The sequence below is a fragment of the Mastomys coucha genome, unplaced genomic scaffold (genome assembly GCF_008632895.1).
Source record: "Mastomys coucha isolate ucsf_1 unplaced genomic scaffold, UCSF_Mcou_1 pScaffold20, whole genome shotgun sequence".
NCBI classification, from domain to species: Eukaryota; Metazoa; Chordata; class Mammalia; order Rodentia; family Muridae; genus Mastomys; species Mastomys coucha.
Window position 1 is genome coordinate 76,636,473 of NW_022196903.1, and position 17,361 is coordinate 76,653,833.

Here is a 17,361-nt window from a genome sequence, read left to right on the forward strand (position 1 = left end):
CACTGAGTGCAGGGACAAGCCTGTGCTGTGTATCTAAGCACCAGGAAAGGAACGTAGGGATGCAAGACACTGACCTTGCCCACCTCTGGAGCGAGGTCCAGGGCAGAGATGGTCCGGGCATGGGCATTGATCTGGATGTGGAGGGCCCCTGTGCTGGCATCATACAGACACACTTGCCCATTTCCATACCCTGCTGCCACGATCCCCTGCCACAGCTGCACAGATGGGCATGGGACCCTGCAAGGGTAACATTCAATTTTGATTTCTCCAGACCCCAACATACTCCCTACCCTGAAGTCACCACACAAAGGCCTTAACCCTCGTCTGCCTCTCCTACCCAAATCCTGGTATTCGGGTCAGTAAGGTGAACTCAGGTCCTGACCTCCAGACACACAGGACACCTGAGTCATCTGCAGTCACCATGTCAGCAACGCCATCCTGAGGAGAAAACCAGGGTCAGCTCTTCCTTTACAGTCCATGGGGTCCAGAGTACAGAGCAGGATGGGAGGTGAAGCTATGCCTGCCTCTTAGCTTCTGCTGGGGAACAGGAAGGGTGTGGCTCTTTCACCACCTCATGCCATGGACCCTTCTCCAGGAGGCTCTCAGGCACAGGCTCCTTGTAGCTCCTTGTATGCACTCACAGTTGCTGCCTCCCACACCCCCAGCATGGAGTAGAAGAGGATGTACAACTGTCCCTCAGGATAGGTGGAAAGACCAAAACCACCTATATTCTGTTCTGACTTTCGGGAGGTTTTGCAATGGGCCACAGTCATCACTAGTCCCTAGATAGACCTGACCTGGTGTCAGGCAGACATACCAGCTGCTCTGAAGGACACAAATAACAAAAGCCATACCCTGTTCCCCAGGGGTTCACAACCCAAGTGGGGAGAAGAGAGTTTGCTATGAGGGTAAGGCCTACTCGAGTGAAGCTAAGGGGGGTGGGGTGGGAGAGGGAGGTTGAAATTGGGAGATGGCTTTCTGGAAAGGCTGGCCCAGAGCTGGGTCAGAATAGGGGCGCTAGCTCAAGTCCAGGGAAGGAAGCTGCAGTGTTGGCAGTATCCGGGAGCTGGTAGGCTCCAACTTCTGGATTCACACCAGCGTTGGAGAGTGTTAGTGATTTGTATAAAACACCACGTAGTGGAAAGTATGTTTTTCTCCAGATCTGAGGTTGCTGCATCTAAGAAAGTACAGGTGAATCCAAAGCCACACTTCTGCTTAGTGGCATAGCTAATCCCCACACCTGGGCCTCCCAAGGCTGAAGAAGTCACCCAGACTACTAGAGCCCCTGGAGGAAGTGAACTCACCTGTCCTTGGGCACACTCAGAGGCAATATCTGTGATTGGTGTCTGGTGCCCAGCCAGCTCCTCACTGAGTACAATGTTGGGACCCTTAGCCGGGATATCGAAGACCAGTACCCGACCGGACCATGTTCCTGCAGCCAGAACCAGTGTCTCACTGATGGATCCCCGAGCTCTCTGGGTCCCCAGTCACCACAGCCAGCACCCCCTCTATCCCAGAAGTCTTAGTAATAAACTCATTAGTCCCACAGGCCTGACTTTCCATTCAGTATCCTTCTCTAAGTGTTTTTCAGAGTTCCTGATACCCTTTCCTGCCCAGCTTCCCTCTAACGCTTCCTAAGTTCGTCAGTCCCTCAGCATCCTCAAGGTGGAGACCCCACAATGACTTACCTCACCTACAGACCCTAGCCCCGCCTCTAGTCCACTCACCCACACAGATGAAGTGGACGCTGGCAGCAATGCCTCGGGCAAACATAGCCTGTACTGAATACAAAAGCAGCTCTCAGAAACAGCACTTTCTCCAGCCCCAGCGAATTCTCCCAGCCTCCTCCACCCCTGCTCCACGAGGTCCTGAAGGTACCTGAAGAAGCGTCTCCCGAGTCCAAGGCATGCCAATAAACCATGACGGAGCCATCAGACTCGTACATCTGGAAGATGGGGGCAAGGATGAGAGCTAGATCCAGCTGACCCTTGCTGAGCTCTGGGCACTTCACCCAGCCAGGTTAGCGGGAGTCTGTGTCATCCACAAACTCTGTTCTGGGAGGCAGGCACTATTCTTATCCCTAGTTTTCAGAGGAGGACACTGAGGCTACCCATACCCAAGGGTCACAGAGTTAACAAAGGAAGCAGATAGCTGAAGCAGAATTAAAGAGTGAAGAAAATGGAACACCTGAAGACGAAAAATAGAGCGAGAGTGGGCTGCTCACATGAAAAGTCTGAGTGTTATGAGAGGGTGGCGCTGGAGAAAGGGCAGGAGGGTCCTCTTCTCACCTGTATCCCTCGATGCGAGGTGAGGACCAGCAGTACTCTGAAGGGGAGGACACACCAGTGGACCTGGAGAGATGGCGCATCACAGTAGAGAACATAAGGCGTCAAGAGGATAGGGATTAAAGAACAAGGATCATACTGATTTATGCAACATCTCTTTCACTCTTTGCCTTACCTGAGTGATAAGTGGGGGACTCACTCCAGCGCCCTCTTTAACGTGGAGCTGGCGCTGGGCCAAGGGCACACCCTCAGGGGCAGCACTGAGAAGCTGGGCGCTCGGTCCATGAACCACCCCAAAATGCGTGAGATCACGGGCTGGAAGCTGCAGTACACTGAGGTTGTTAGACAGGGCGGCGGCAGAGCTACGAAGTGGGATGGAGCGGTCGCGGCGGAACATCCTGAGAGAGAGATTACTAGAGTCACCGCATGACAACCGGGGAGGCCACAGGGGACACTTGGACAGAGGAGAAGGGCAATGAGATGCAACCGGGAGACACTGAGGGAGATCCTTTGATTGCTAGGATCCCAGAGGAAAGCGATAGATAGTAGTCACAAGGAGGAGAGGACCCCACGGAGCAGGAGACAGCACTAGGGTTGAGTGTTGCGGCCACCAGGGAATCCCACAGGAAGAATGAAGATGTAAATACCTGGTAGTACCGAACGGCTCAGCTAAAAAGACAGAATGTGGTTTCCAGCCATTCTTCCCACAGCTTAGCTACCTGAAGGCCCACGCAGAGGTCAGAGGTCACACCTGCAACCCACCCCCAACCTCAAGTGTGCCTTGCCTGACGCCGCGATCCTCAGGTCCCTCCAAATCCGCCGCCACCATAGAGACGACGCACAGACGCACGGCCTTTGGGCGTGGCCTGTGGCTGAAACTTGCGACGCGCGGCTACGCGGTTGCCAAGCAACCGTGGACCACGCCAGGGACCCTCAGAGGGGCCTGGTTGCCGAGGCGACTGTTGGGTCGCGGCCACTGCAGCTACAGCGATGGAGGGTCCTGAAGGCAGCTGAAACAACGCCTTGGATTGACTGTCGCGACAATGTCACACGAAGGCTCGGTGAGTTTCAGCTCGACTTTGAGAGTGCGCCAAGAACTGGGGTTGGCCGGTATCGAGGCAGTGGACTAACTCTAGGTTCGAGATGGGCATGCTGCACCTCGGTCCCCGAGGGAAAGGGTCAACGGCTGGACCAGGCCAAGAGCAAGCGAATTCGGAAACAGCTGAACTACTAGTGCAAGTAGTAATTTCTTTATGACCAGGAACCCGATCTGGTGGGTAAACCAGAAAGCAGGCCCTAGGAAGAGGGCCTGATGGACTAATCACTATCTTGACAATTTCAGGACTACGAAATGGATCAAACAACTCAGAGGGCGACCTTAAAAGCTTCCTTTATTATCATTATTACTTTTTTTTTTAATCGAGAGAGTCTGATTATATAGACCAGATTGGCCTCCAACTCAACTCTGCCTCCAGAGTGCTGTGATTAAAGGCATGTGCTACCATGGCTTCCTTTTATTTTGAGACAAGGTCTCAGTGTGTAGCCCTGGCTGGTCTAGAACTCACAATATAGACCAGGCTGCCCTTGAACTCATAGCCTCTTCCCATACCGACACCCTCCCATCTCGCTCTCAAAAACCAATTACCTTAAGTCAAAAAAAAATTTTTTTTTATGTATATGGGTGTTTTGTCTGCATGTGTACTTGTGTACCATATTCATGTCTGATGCCTGCAGAGGCCAGGAAAGGGAATCGGATCTCCTGGAACTGCAGTTACAGTTTGGAGCCATCATATGGGTGCTAGGAATCAAACCCAGGTCCTCTGGAAGAGCAGTCAATGCTCTTTAACTGCAGAGTCAACTCTCTTACTCCCAAAGACAAGGCATTTTAAAAAATAAAGTAGATTGGTAGAACCTTGAGATAATCTCTGTCCCAGCTCGGGGGAAGAGGCCTAAGAGATTAGTTCTTTGGTTTTGTTTTGGCTTTAAAGATTTAGCATGGGCTTAAGGAAGTTCAGTTTTAGTTGGAGAACTAGGCAGCCTCTTGGTCTCTGGGAATTCAAGGCCAGGAGTTGAGAGTGTAGAGAACAGAAGATACCAGATTGCCTGAGAGAATGATTATTGGGGAATATAAAATATGAATAAGGTAAATTTTGGAAGAAACGGTCTTCCTTCATGTTCTCATTTCATAGCCCAGTCTGGCCTTGAACCTGTGGCAGCTGCTTCGGGTTCCTGAGTGCTGGGTTTATTGCTGTAAGCCACCACACCTAGTTCTGGCCATCTTTACTTTTTTTTTTTTTATTATTACTTATCTACATCTCTTTTATGAAATATTATGTCCCTAAGTTATTTTGGGGCTTCTTTTCTTAGTTACTTATCTCTTGGTGTCACAAAACACCATGACCAAAGCAACTTATAAAAGGAAGTGTTTAATTTGGGATTCGTGGTTCCAAGGGGTCAAGTGTTCGTAAGCATCATGATGGGGAACACAGGTATGGTGCTGGAGGAATAGCCGAGAGCCCACAAGACAGAGAGAGCTAACTGCAAACCTTAAAATGGGCCCCTGCTCATTCACTTCTAACAAGGCCACATCTCCTGGTCCTTCCCAAACAATTCAAATAGGAACTTATGGAGCTGTTCTTATTCAAGCTGTCACAGGAGTCTTCAGTGATTTGTAACATTTATTTTTGTAAGGGGGGAGCATGCCATAGTGCATGAGTGGAGGCTGGAGGGTGACCTGTGGCAGCTGGCTCTCTCCTTCTACCTTGTGGTGCTGAGACTCAAACTTTTGTCATTAGGCTGGGCTGCAAGCACCTTTACCCAGTGAGTCACCTCACCAACTCTCATTTTCTTTATTTCTCTTTCTTTTTAGAGATCTCTTAATTTATTTATTTATTTTGTATATGAGTACACTGTTGCTGTCCTCAGACACACCAGAAAAGGCCATCAGATCCTATTACAGATGGTTGTGAGCCACCATGTGGTTGCTGGGAATTGAACTCAGGATCTCTGGAAGAGCAGTCAGTGCTCTTCACCATTGAGCCATCTCTCTAGCCCATTCTCTGTCTTTTAAAATGAGTTTTTTTAAAAAAAATATCTTGACACGTTTTTCTTTTATGTATTTTAGCAAATACCTTTGTTTGGGAAGCAAGTGTCAGGTTTTGGAGTTAGACAAATCTAGATGTGAATTCTGACTATACTGCTTCCCAGGCGTGATCTTACGCAAACTTCGTAAGATGTGACTAGAAATAGTGGTTAAGAAGGTCTAGTAGTGCAGGGCTGCTCTACCCGGGAGAAGCTACTCTACTCAACAGGCTGAAGCAACAGTCGGAGGGGATGGAGGACATCAAGACAACTGTCTTTCCAGCTCAGCAGGATTGACATACCAACCCACAGGGACTGTAGCAGCATGCACAGGGTCCCAGTGCTGTGAGGGGGAAGTGGACATAGGCTCCTATCCCTAACCAGGAAGCTATTTCCAATTGACAACCACTTGGCAAAGGAAAAATCAGTTTTCTCTGTGGACTCTCCTGGGGAAACCACACTTAAGGGTAGGCCCCTGTGCCAGAAGTAGATGGCTAATACAACATGAATTCAGTGGTGCTTTCGTGGATTTTTTTCTTTTTTGACTCAATATGGTTTCGTTTGGGCATTTTCTTTTCTTTTCTTTTTTTTTTTCTCATCTTTTGCTTGCATATTATGGTTTCTGATTTTGTGTTTTTATGGCTTTTCTGTTTCTTTTGTGTATGTTTCTTCTGCTTTTTCACTGTTTGGTTGGTTGTTGAATGCTGGTTTGTTTGCCTTTTTAATTTGCCTGTTTGTTTTCTAAAGAGGATGAGAGGAAGAAGGCCTGGGGTTGGATGAATCGGGAGGTGGAGAGGGTCTGAGACATGGGGGAAGAGAAACCATGATCAGAATACATTGTATAAATTTTCAATTAAAAAAACAAAAGGGGGCTGGAAAGATAGCTCAGAGGTTGACAGCACTGGTTGCTCTTCCAGAGCTCCTGAGTTCAATTCTCAGCAACCACATTGTGTTTCATAAACATCTATAATGACATCTGGTGCCCTCTTCTGGCCTGTGAGCATACATGCTGGCAGAACAGTTTTATGTCTACTGTGAGTATACATAATAAATAAATAAATCTTTTTAAAAAGGATCACAAGTTAATTTCAAGATCAGCTTGGACTACAGAGTGGGTTCAAGACCAGTCTTGGCAACTTTTTGAACTCTCAAAATAAAAAGTAAAAGGAGAACCAGGGGTAGCAGCACATGCCTTTAGTCCCAGCATTCGGGAGGCAGACACAGGCAGATCTCTAAGTTCGAGGCTAGCTAGGTCTACAAAGTGAGTTCCAAGACAGCCAAGACTACATAGAAAGACTCTGTCTCAAACAAACTAAAAACATAAAGGGTGAGTGGCAGTGGTACAGGCCTTTAATCTCAGCACATGTGAAGCAGAGGCGGGTGGAGTTCAAGTTTGAGGCCAAATAGAAACCCTGTCTGGAGGGAGTGGGAGAGTAAAAAGCGGTGAAGGGATTTAGCTCAGTGATAGAGTACTCATCGTTCTCGGTTCACTCTCCAGGACCACATATACACACCCACAAAAGGCAACAAATAACAAAAATGGAGAGGCCTTGGTGTGCTGTTCCATTCCTGTGATCCTAGAATCTGAGAGTCAGAGGCAGGAGAATTGATGCAAGTTTGAGGTAAGCCTAGTCTATATAGCAAGTTCTGGGACAGTCAGAGCTACATAACAAGATTGTTCAAAGCGAGGCCAGCCTGGTCTATAGAGTGAGTTCCAGGACAGCCAGGGCTACACAGAGAAACCCTGTCTCGAAAAACCGTAAAAAAAAAAAAAAAAAAAAAAAAAAAAAAAAAAGATTGTTCAAAGCAAAATGAAACAAAAGCAGAGGAGACTAAGTCCTGGCAACCTCTTGGAACACTCAAGAACTTGGAACATTGCAGGAAGGCAAAGAGCAGAGCTGAGTTGAACATGATTAGTGAGGGCTAACTTCCGTCAAGTGTCAGTGTCCTTGTCATTAAAGAGGGCTTAGTGGGCTGTTATGAGTATTAAAGTGAGTGATATACCTACAGAGTGTCCATCCGGTGCATCACAGACTTGAAGGTTTCTTGTCCCGTTCCCCTTTCTTTCTTAGAAAACACCTTGAGAGTCTTTCTAGCCCTTAGCCATCCGTCCTACCCCTTTGGTTTCCTGTCTTGAGTTCCCATTTCGTCCCCACAGAGGCAGGCACGAGACCGTGGGGCGACCCGATCCAAGGCAGAAAAAGCCCGGCCACCCACCCAGCCGGTGCCGCAGGTGGACATCGTGCCTGGGCGGCTCAATGAGGCAGAATGGATTTCGTTTCTGTCTCTGGAGGAAGGCGAGGACGTAGTGGGTGACATCTTGGCCGACCTTGTGACTCGAGTTATGGAGTGTGCCTTCAAAGTCTATCTGACCCAGCAGGTGGGCCTAGATCTGGGTCTTCCAGACCTATCTTCTACCCTGCCACTCCTGGCAAGGCTGAGACCCTCCCTCGCTTCCACAGTGCGTTCCATTCACCATTAGCCAGGCTCGAGAGGCCATGCTGCAGATCACTGAGTGGCGCTTCCTGGCCCGAGATGAGGGAGAATCTGCAGTGGCTGAGGACCCCACGTGGGGCGAGGATGAGGAGCCCCTGGCATGCACCACGGATGCCTGGGCCCAGGGCTCCGTGCCTGTACTGCACACACCGGCGCCCGTTGGTGTAGAGGAGCACTTCCACAATGAAGTAAGCCCAAGCCCTGAGCCTCTTTCCAACAGAAGCCTCCTCTGGAGCCGCTTAGGACCACGAAGTGAGGTCCTTTCCCTCCATTTCCAACATCTCATTACCCTTGTGTGTTTCCCCAGGAACCTAGGAACCAGGACCAGTTCCTTATAGGCTCATCGTGGGACAGAGAATTTCAGGAGCCGACACAATCTTCAGAACCTTCTGCCGAGCCCAGAGTCACTCCGAAACCCATTCCCACCTTGGAGGTGTTTGAGGCTGAGCCCGGGGATGCCTTGGAAGTACCCCACGGCCAAGAGGGAAGCCGTACCTCGGTTGTGCCCTCGAAGGAGTCTTTACGACCTACGCCAGAAGTCGAGCGCGTCTGCAGCCCCCAATCTTACCTGAGGCTGCCCCAATCAGGAGTCTACGTGCAGGCCTCTGACCAGAAGGGGTTGTCCTCCAGCCCACACCTGTCGCTTGAGGATCTTTACTACTGCTTGCCCCAGCCAGACGCGGCAGGGGACCGGCTGAGCGCGAAGAGCAAGGGCCAGCTCCGCAGCTGTTCGACAGGCTCGGTGTCCCTCCTCAGTACGTTCACCCCGATAGACTCCTCCGGGCTCCAGAAGCCTGAAAGCTTGGAAGTGCGGTCAAGCTCCAAGACAGCCACGTTGCGCCTGGATTCCTCGCGGCTGGATTCCTCGCGGCTGCCCCGCCACTGGGTGCGCCCCATGGCCGAGGTCCTGATCCCAGACCTCGAAGTGCGCCCTTTGGAAATATATCGCGGGCGCACGGGGAAGAGTGAAGCTGGGGCCAGAACCTCATCATTCGAGTTCCAGGCCCTCAGCTCTAGTGCGCACCCCAAACTCCACGTCTCTACCCCAAGGTTCCCACTCCAGAGGTGTGCTACGTTCCGTGCTTTGGGCTCGGATCCCACTTTAAACTTGGCCCAAACCACACCGTCCTTCGGGTCAAACTTGCCATTCCTCAGCCCCGGGTTCCGCTTCCTCGCTAGAAACTCAATCCCTCCAGACGTCGCCAGTCCCCCCACCCCCAAACTATGGCCCCTAGCTAAGTGGCCAAGTGGCTGGGAGCGGGAGGCGGAGCAGCTGGGAGAGCTGTGGGCGGGCCGAACTCGCGTGCCTGCACAGGGCCAGGCACCCGCAGAGGTCACCCCCTTGGAGGAGGACTCTGGATGGCCCCTAGCGGCGCCCCAGGTCCTCGAGACTACGTCCCAGGTGTTGTGGAAGCCCATGGTTATTTCAGAAACCATGAAGCTAGTTCCAGGTGTGAGTATGTGGAACCGGGGCACCCAGGAGCTGCTCAACCCTGCTGCCATTCAGGAGGAGGCTGAAGAAGGCAGCCCCCAGGCGCCTGAACAGCAACCCATCCAGACAGGTGTGTCCAAGCCACAGGTGATTATGAGACAGCAAAGGAACGAGACTCCCAAAGCCTGGCTGCTCCCCACCAAGCCTGTGCCCCACTCTGGGTCCTGAGCTTCCATACTGGGAATTGGACCTTGCTCAAAATAAACGCATTGCCGCATAAACCGACTGGCGAGATGTTGCCATTTCTTCCAAAGCTGTCCATTTCCTTAAGGGACTCCAGGGGACGCAGTTGCCATGGCTTAGGAGACAAGGTTTAGGGATAAGGCTGTTCCCTAGCGTTCTCTGCCCTCCCCCCCACCCCCGAAAAAACACTCGTTAAAAGAGAAGCTGTAAGGACTGTAAGGCAGATCTGGCTCCCAGGGAGACCTTTGTCCTTTCAGTATGGGAGGAAGGGCACAACTGTGATTATAAGCATAGAGTAATTCCACACATGAATTCGTTCTCCTTTCCCAGATCCTGGAGCTTAGTAGTTCATCTTGGATTGAAAAACCTATTTTTTTTTTCAATAGGTTTTGATTTTTAACTCCTGGGAAATGAACCAAGAATTTTGCATATGACAGAAAAACGTTGTATCAATCAGACTTATAGGTAAAAGGCGTATACATAGCCAATAAATCTTAAGCAATTAAGACATACGCAAATATGCTCACACATGAAACGTCCCACGTACCCCCAAGGTTGCACAACGCGGAACAGCAAAAGACTAGAAAAAGGGCCAGGAGGATGGCTCAGCCAGTAGAGTGCTTGCCATGTAAAAGCAAAGCACTGAGGACCTGTGAATAAGCCCCCAGCCTATACTCCCCATCCTGGGGAAGGTGAGATGGGACAAGTCCTAGGGTTTGCTGGCCAGCCAGTCTAGCCAGAATTGGTGAATTCCAGGTTCAGTGAGAGACCGTGTCTATAATAATAATAATAATAATAATAATAATAATAATAATAATAATAATAACAACAACAACAACAGCAATAATAATGTGGAGAGTGATTGAGGAAGAGACTCCAGGTCAACTTCTGACCTCCAAAAGCACATACACGGGTGTGTGCACCCACAAACATGAACACACATGCACGCAACTAGAAACAAAGTAGAGGAATCCAGCTGATAAATATGTACACCTACAAATGAGGATCTCTCTCTGTTTTTCAAGAGATGTTCTCTTGTAGTGCAGGATGGCTATCAGGCCATGGATAGCCTTGAACTCCTGATCCCTAAACCACCCAAGTGCTGCGATTTCAGACACAGGCTTGTACAACCAGAAAAGATTTACCCACTTCGTTTGAATTTGATGGCTCAGTGTTAGTTATTACTGGCAGCTCTTCCAAAAGACCTGAATTCAATTCCCAGAACCCACATGACTCGGCTCACAACCATCTCCAACCAACTCTAGCTCCAAGGGACCTAAGCCCTTTTCTATCTTCTCCATGTGCCTGGTGCACAGCCATACCATACATGTAGGCAAAATACTCATACACATAAAATGGATACATCTTACAGATTCTATAAAGGAGAAAAGCAGAATGTAAGTGTATATACTGTACTACCTATTACATAAGAGATGAAAGGAGTAGAGCTCTGTGTTCATAAGAGCTTGTATTTAAGTAAAACATCTACCAGATGACCAAGAAGCTAATTACCTGTAGCAGGCAAGGAGGGTATACTAGGGTGGAACAAGGGCTAAAGGGAAGATTCTTACAGCATACTTTTTCAAGGGGCTTGAGATGTGGTACTTTTTGTCATCTGTCTCTGTATATCCCTGGCTGTCCTGGAACTAGCTCTGTAGAATAGGCTGGCCTCGAACCCCAAGATCTGCCTCTGCCTCCTGAGTTCTTGGATTAAAGATGTGTGCTACTATGCTGGAACTCCTCCTCCTCTTCCTCCTCCTCCTCCTCCTCTTCCTCCTCCTCCTCCTCCTCCTCTCCCTTGTCCTCCTCCTCTTCTTTTTAAATTGAGACAGGGTTTCACTATAAAATTCTGGCTGGCCTGGAACTTAATAGATACAACAGACTGGCCTTCAACTTACAGAGAACCCCCTGCCCCTGCATTTAGAGTGCTAGAATTAAAGGGATGTGCCGTCATGTTTGGCACAGTAAATACTTTAAAGTATTAATTTTATTATTATATTTCATTTAGTAGCTTGTGTGTATGGTGTGTATGTGTATGCAGTGGTGTGTGATATGTAGTTGTGTGTGGTCTGGTGTGTGTTTGTGTTTGGTCAGTTCTCTCCATCTATCTTCATGTGGATTCCAGGAATCAAACTCAAGTTGTCAGGCTTGTATGGTACGTAACTTGAGCTGCTGACCCATTTTACAGGCTCTATTTGATTTTTGAATAGTAGTAATGTATGTTCAGAATAATTAGAAATATTTAGAAGATGAAATGGGGGTGAAAGGATCGCTAGTAGAGGAGGTGTCCATTCTTTCTAGATCCTGTCACTGACAGTCATTTTACAAATAAGGAAATGGTACTGAGAGGTTGTTACCAGCACAGGATTTCACACAGCTCGTAAATTGAAGGCGGAATTGGAAGCGATCTGTGTAATCCTAACTCCTTCTCCTGCAGAGTTGGACATTTGTTTGAACCTTCCTTCATGCCTGCCTAAATCATTGTACACTTGGTACCTTAGTACCTCAGGCTAATTTAGAACTTGGGGCAATCCTCCTGCCTCATTCTGTCTAGTATTTAGTTATTGCTAGTTTTAACAAGCCAGTTAACACTCAAAAGCTGGCAGTGTGGGCTGGAGAAATGGCTCAGCGGTTAAGAGCACTGACTGCTCTTGAGTTCAAATCCCAGCAACCACAATGGTGGCTCACAACTATCCGTAATGAGATCTGACACCTCTTCTGGAGTGTCTGAAGACAGCTACAGTGTACTTGCATATAATAAGTAAATAAATCTCTTTTTAAGAAATGTTAGCAATGAGCCACAGAAGACAAAATGACTGTTGAAACTTTCTACACCACTTCCATTGAAGAGACGCACCTCAATGCTGCTAACCTCTTGGTTCTAGAGAGTTCAGTTCCTGGGGGGGGGGAGGGGGAAGGAATGCTGAAGAGGGAAGAGAAAGGAATGGCCATCTTAATTTATCTCTCCTGATCTCCAGTTCATAGCTGTCACTTTTTGAGATCTAAACAAAATTCCTAACCCTTCCGCAAGATCCTCCGCCAGCAGAGGGCGTTCACCGCGCCCCGTCTCACGACCGTGGTCCTAATCGACTTCCCAGGCGTAGTGCGCGTGCGCACACATACAAGCACGCATCCTGCCGCAGGTGTCTAGCTCAGTGCCTTACCGACGTCTTCTCTGCCCCGCTTGGCGAGACCCAGTCAGCTAGGGCGGGGCTGCAGGAATGGGGAGACTGCTCACAGAACTCTAGAGTTTCCTGGGACCTGAGGGCTTTGGGGATCGCTGTGGGAACGGGCGGCGCGCCGGGCAGTCCGTGGGGCGGGGCGGGGCGGGGCAGCAAGTCCGGGGCGGCGGGCGGCGGCGGGGCCGATCCGGGCGCGGAGCCCTGACAGCAGGTACGCGGGCGGCGACCCCGCCAACTGTCTGCTGAGCTGCCCCGAAGCTCGCGCGGAGCTGGCGGGGACTCGGGGTTAGGGCTTGGTGGGCTCGGAGGGTGGGCGGCACCCCGGCGGGCGGGCGGGCCTGGGCCCCCGCTGAGTGCCTCTCTCACGCTTGACCACTCTCCTTCAGATTTGCGAGGGGCCCCTGCTTGTCGTGACACCCTACTGAGCACAGGCTTTCTGTGGGCAGGTGGTTAGGAATTTGTGTTAAACGAAGACAAAAATCAATCCTAGAGGTTCAGAGGTGAGGGGTCTGGAAATGCGTTTGATGTGTGAGAACGCCTTGTGCTGGGGTCCGTCGTATTGTACACATACACACCTCGTCACTGGGCTGGACAACAGCTAGAGCACACAGATGCGAAACTGCTTTTTTCAAAGAGGCAGATCTTAAGACAGAAATTCATTTACAGCAGCGCAGAGCTGTGAGCGGCTGCTGGCCCCTTGGTACCCTGGTGTACTTAAGGTACTGAGGATGGAAGAACTGTGCCAGAAATTGGCGTTCTTAGCCTGCTGTGCTGTCAAAGCCTGGCTTGCACTGTATTTAAACAGATATGGATAACCAAAAAAGAAAGAAAGAAAATATCTATGAGTGTGGGTCCCTAGAGAGAGGCCAGAAATGTCAGGCCCCTGCAGCTGGAGTTATGGCCGGTTGTAGTTCAGTAATTGAACTCGGGTCCTCAGTAAGAACAGTAGGTGCTCTTAACCACTGAATCAGTTCTTCAGCTCCATAAGTTTATTATGTAAAAGGTGCTTTGTATTCATATATGTATGGTTCAGGTTTTCTCCACAGACTATTTTAGAACTTTTAGTATGCTCGAGGTATCTCTCAAGAGTCTCCAACTAGGGTGTGTGTGTATGCATAATTTCCCCAAATAAGCAGGGAGATACTGGGTTTTTGTTTGTTTGCTTGCTTGCTTTGTTTTTGGTCGTGTCTGCTTAACAACTGGTGCAGTTTTGGAAATGCAGTTCCAGAAGTAGAAACCCATCATTTTAAAGGGGCAGTATGTGCCAGTGGTTTTTACTTTAATGGAGGTATGTGTTTAATAGAGTCTGGTGAAAATATGGCTCTCATCTAGTCTGCATTTGTAACAGGTTCCCAGGTGATGCTGGTTCAGGGACAAGATCTTAGTTGACAGACACATTTTGCTACCTGTTATGTAGAACAAACTATTGCTCTGGGTTAGTTACGTTATCTAGTCTTTAAACCAGGAGTTAGGACAAGAAGACCTCTCAGCCTCCTCTCGTCTCAATGCTGGATTTCTAATCCAGTCACCTTTCTTGTAGTTGACTTCCATGTATGATACTCTTGTCAGTTTGGCAGATTTTGCAGTTTGGCTTGAACATTTCTAATAGTAGGGAGATAACTAGCCATGTCTCTCTCTTCCTATTTCCCCCACCCTCCCTGACTCCTTTGAGTTAGGGTCCCATACTATAGAGGCTGGCCTCAAACCCCCTGTGTAACCACAACTGGCCTTCAGTGCCTGTTTTTCCTGACCATCTCAGTTGCTAGGATTCTCAGCATAAGCCACCCTGTGGCATCTGTCCTTGTCTAGGCTATCTCTTAGAGTTAAATCAAGGAAAAGCTGACTCTATCCAGGTGTGATGACACTCAGCTTGGCTGTTGTCTTTGTTTTTTGAGACTGTTTTTTCTGTGTAGCCTTGGCTGTCCTGGAACTCACTCTGTAGACCAGGCAGCCTTGAACTCAGAGATCTGCCTCCCAAGTGCTGGGATTAAAAGTGGGAGCTACCAGGAGTGAGCCTGGTTTTGTAGAATTCAACTTTAATGCCAACACCTGGGAGGCAGAGGTAAGTGAATCTCTGTGAGTTTGAGTACATCCTGGTCTACAGAGTGACTTCCAGGACAGCTCGGGCTACATGGAGAGACTCTGTCTCAAAAACACAAACAAACTAAGTTAACTCTTACCAGGTAAGGTGGCATATACCTTTAATCCCAGGACTCAGGAGGTATAAGCAGGCAGATCTCTGTGAGTTTGAGGTTAGCTTTCTCTACATATTGAACTCCAAGATTGTCATGGCTACTTAAACAAGAAAAAAACTGAAAGTTGGCTTTTAAGCCATGCTTGTGTACCTGTTTATAATCCTAGCCCCTGAGAGGCAAATACAGGAAGATTTCTTTGAGTTTGGGGACAGACTTGGCTACATAGTGAGTTTCAAGGCAGCCCCAGCTACAGAGGCCCTGCCTCAAAAACACTGAAGGACACTGAGGGGAGCCATTGACTCTTCTAGCATCAGGTGACAGATATTCCCAGCTTTTTTCTTCAAACTAAATTGGTACTTAATTCTTTCATCACATTTAAGAAGACTCGTTCTTAAATCTGTCTGTTTGTACATAGTGGAGCCTTAGCTGGACTTTGAAGGGTGGGGGGCATGGTGTGCAAATCTACAGAAAGCCCTGGGAGCAGCTGCAGTGGGGCAGACGAGACCGCACACACCAAACCCGGGACCATTAGACAATGGTGGTGAAGGTGGCAGATGGACATGTGAACAGAGTAGTGTTTGAGAAATATTCATCTTACTGTGCTGTAAAAAGTGGTGGGAAGTGAGGAAGGAGAAGCGGAGAGTTTATGTGCTATAGAGGATTTAGACCGATGGTGAGAACAGTAACGCCTGGCTTTATGTTTAACTCACACAGAGCTTTTTTGGGCATGATCTTACTTGATGTAATTTCCTATAAGGTGGGCCGAGCAGCAGATGAAGAAGCTCCAAAAAGGAGAAATGATTTGCTCTAATCTTAAGTTATGGAATGGCAGAAAGAATGGGAGAAAGGAAGAATGGAGAAAGGAAGGGTGTGGGTGCTGAGGGAAGCCTGGCTGGTTCAGAGGAGAAGACACTGAATGGTAGGAGTCAAAGGGGCTGGGAGAATCATCATCAGCAGCCGCCTCTGGGCTCTGTACAGCCACAGCACATGGCTGCATGGAGGTGGAGGTTAGACAAGATGGAGTTACCATGTTCTGCTTAGATGATAGGGGGTTATGGAGGGGATGGCAGATGTCTGCAAATCAGGGGAGATGAAAACTGGGTTCTCGGTGTCCCCCGTCACCCAGGGCAGTAATTAGTTTTGGAAGCCAATGGTCTATCAATCCAGTGATCTATATCTTTGCTAATCAGAGTGTGTGTCCATGGCCCAGGACAAGGTAAGGGACTGCCTGATGCAAATGTATCTTAGGGACCTTGCCATCTTGAGATTCTGGCTTTGGCCTATTGATAGTTTTTTGGTGTTGAGTGGTATTAGTTGAGGCATGCATCCTGACCTTTTCCTGCCCCTTCTTATCTCACAGGGGCTTTACTGCAGCAGAGAGTGGGGCCTTGGTGCCCTGAGAGCCTTGTGAAGAACATTCCTTCTCAGAAGATCTGCATTTTATTTAGAGCCTGTCTGTGGTCTTGTGGTCTGTGGTTCCTTTACTGTGGAAGCATATGAGTTTGGGTGTCTATCTGAAAGAGCTTCATGCACTGCTCTGTGTGTGTGTGTGTGTGTGTGTGTGTGTGTGTGTGTGTGTCTGTGTCTGGTATGTATGTACATGTGTACTTCCCCCACCTTGTGATGTTTTTTGTTTGTTTGTTTTTTAAAGATTTATTTATTTTATATATGTGAGTAAACTGTGGCTGTCTTCTGTGGATGCCACCAGAAGAGGGCATCAGATCCCATTACAGATGGTTGTGAGCCACCATGTGGTTGCTGGGAATTGAACTCAGGACCTCTGGAAAAGCAGTCAGTGCTCTTAACCACTGAGCCATCTCTCCACCCACTGTTTGTTTTTTGGTTTTGGGTATATGTGAGTCTGGGTGTGTGTCCCTGTGCACTTCCCTGGAGGTCAAAGAAGGTAGCGTTCTCTAAGGCTCTGACTTACTCCTTTTGTTTTGTTTGTTTGTTTGTTTGCTTGAGACAGAGTCTTACTGTGGACCTTTTGAAGCAGCCAGCAAATGCCCACAGTACTGTCTTCACCCCTCACAGTGCTGGAGCTTGCTAGTGGGTACTAGAGCCTGAACTTAGACCTTTGTGGTTGCACAGTGCATTGTCTTAATCACTGAGTCAGCTCTCCAGCTCTGATCTTATGGGCTTTAAGGGTGGAGTCATTCCTCTGATCGGGCCCTGGTCTTATGCCTGGAGCCTGGCTGGCACAATAACTTTTGAATATTATGTGCTCTCTGGGCAAGGCACTGTGCTCAGTGCTTAGACACTTTGTCCTAAGCTCTCTGTCCTAGGGGAAGCTTGGACAGGAGATGGTAGAAAGTATTTTCAGTAAAGTGTGGTGCTGTAACAAAACTGTGTCCGAGGTATCTATACAAGGGCAGAAAAGGAAATAGCAGGCTCTACAGGGAGAAGTTGGGGAATTTCAGGAAAGAGCTAAGTGACTGTTGAGCTAA

General features: G+C 48.8%; 2 protein-coding genes across 6 annotated transcripts in view; one reads left to right on the forward strand and one right to left on the reverse strand.

The window, feature by feature from the left end:
- Positions 1-17,361, reverse strand: part of Wdr54 (WD repeat domain 54) — a 35,955-nt gene that overhangs the window by 434 nt on the left and 18,160 nt on the right. For 2 of the 4 annotated variants that reach the window (XM_031382289.1, XM_031382290.1), the window contains exons 3-9: positions 2,461-2,683; positions 2,289-2,351; positions 1,879-1,945; positions 1,728-1,781; positions 1,305-1,432; positions 338-438; positions 75-237 (exon numbers count right to left, since the gene is read on the reverse strand). In XM_031382289.1, the coding sequence (XP_031238149.1) occupies positions 75-237; positions 338-438; positions 1,305-1,432; positions 1,728-1,781; positions 1,879-1,945; positions 2,289-2,351; positions 2,461-2,683 (799 nt within the window). Of the gene's footprint in view, positions 1-74; positions 238-337; positions 439-1,304; positions 1,433-1,727; positions 1,782-1,878; positions 1,946-2,288; positions 2,352-2,460; positions 2,684-2,932; positions 3,187-17,361 lie in introns of those variants that run through there. The other 2 variants (XM_031382291.1, XM_031382293.1) reach the window with 2 other exon arrangements.
- CUNH2orf81 (chromosome unknown C2orf81 homolog) lies at positions 3,167-9,579 on the forward strand. Of its 2 annotated transcripts, XM_031382280.1 has the most exons (4): positions 3,167-3,346; positions 7,525-7,746; positions 7,829-8,050; positions 8,170-9,579. In XM_031382280.1, exons 1-4 carry the CDS (start codon positions 3,329-3,331, stop codon positions 9,520-9,522), a joined length of 1,815 nt encoding a protein of 604 aa, XP_031238140.1. In that variant the 5' UTR covers positions 3,167-3,328; the 3' UTR covers positions 9,523-9,579. The 2 variants fall into 2 exon arrangements, with proteins under 2 accessions (XP_031238140.1, XP_031238141.1); XM_031382281.1 differs by lacking the exon at positions 7,829-8,050 and having other exon boundaries at positions 3,178-3,346.

What these genes read in the sequence shown, in the direction of transcription:
- CUNH2orf81 (XM_031382280.1), top strand. An exon ending in AAGTCTATCTGACCCAGCAG is followed by an intron (nt 7,747 to 7,828) that starts GTGGGCCTAGAT and finishes TCGCTTCCACAG; the next exon opens with TGCGTTCCATTCACCATTAG. An exon ending in AGGAGCACTTCCACAATGAA is followed by an intron (nt 8,051 to 8,169) that starts GTAAGCCCAAGC and finishes GTGTTTCCCCAG; the next exon opens with GAACCTAGGAACCAGGACCA.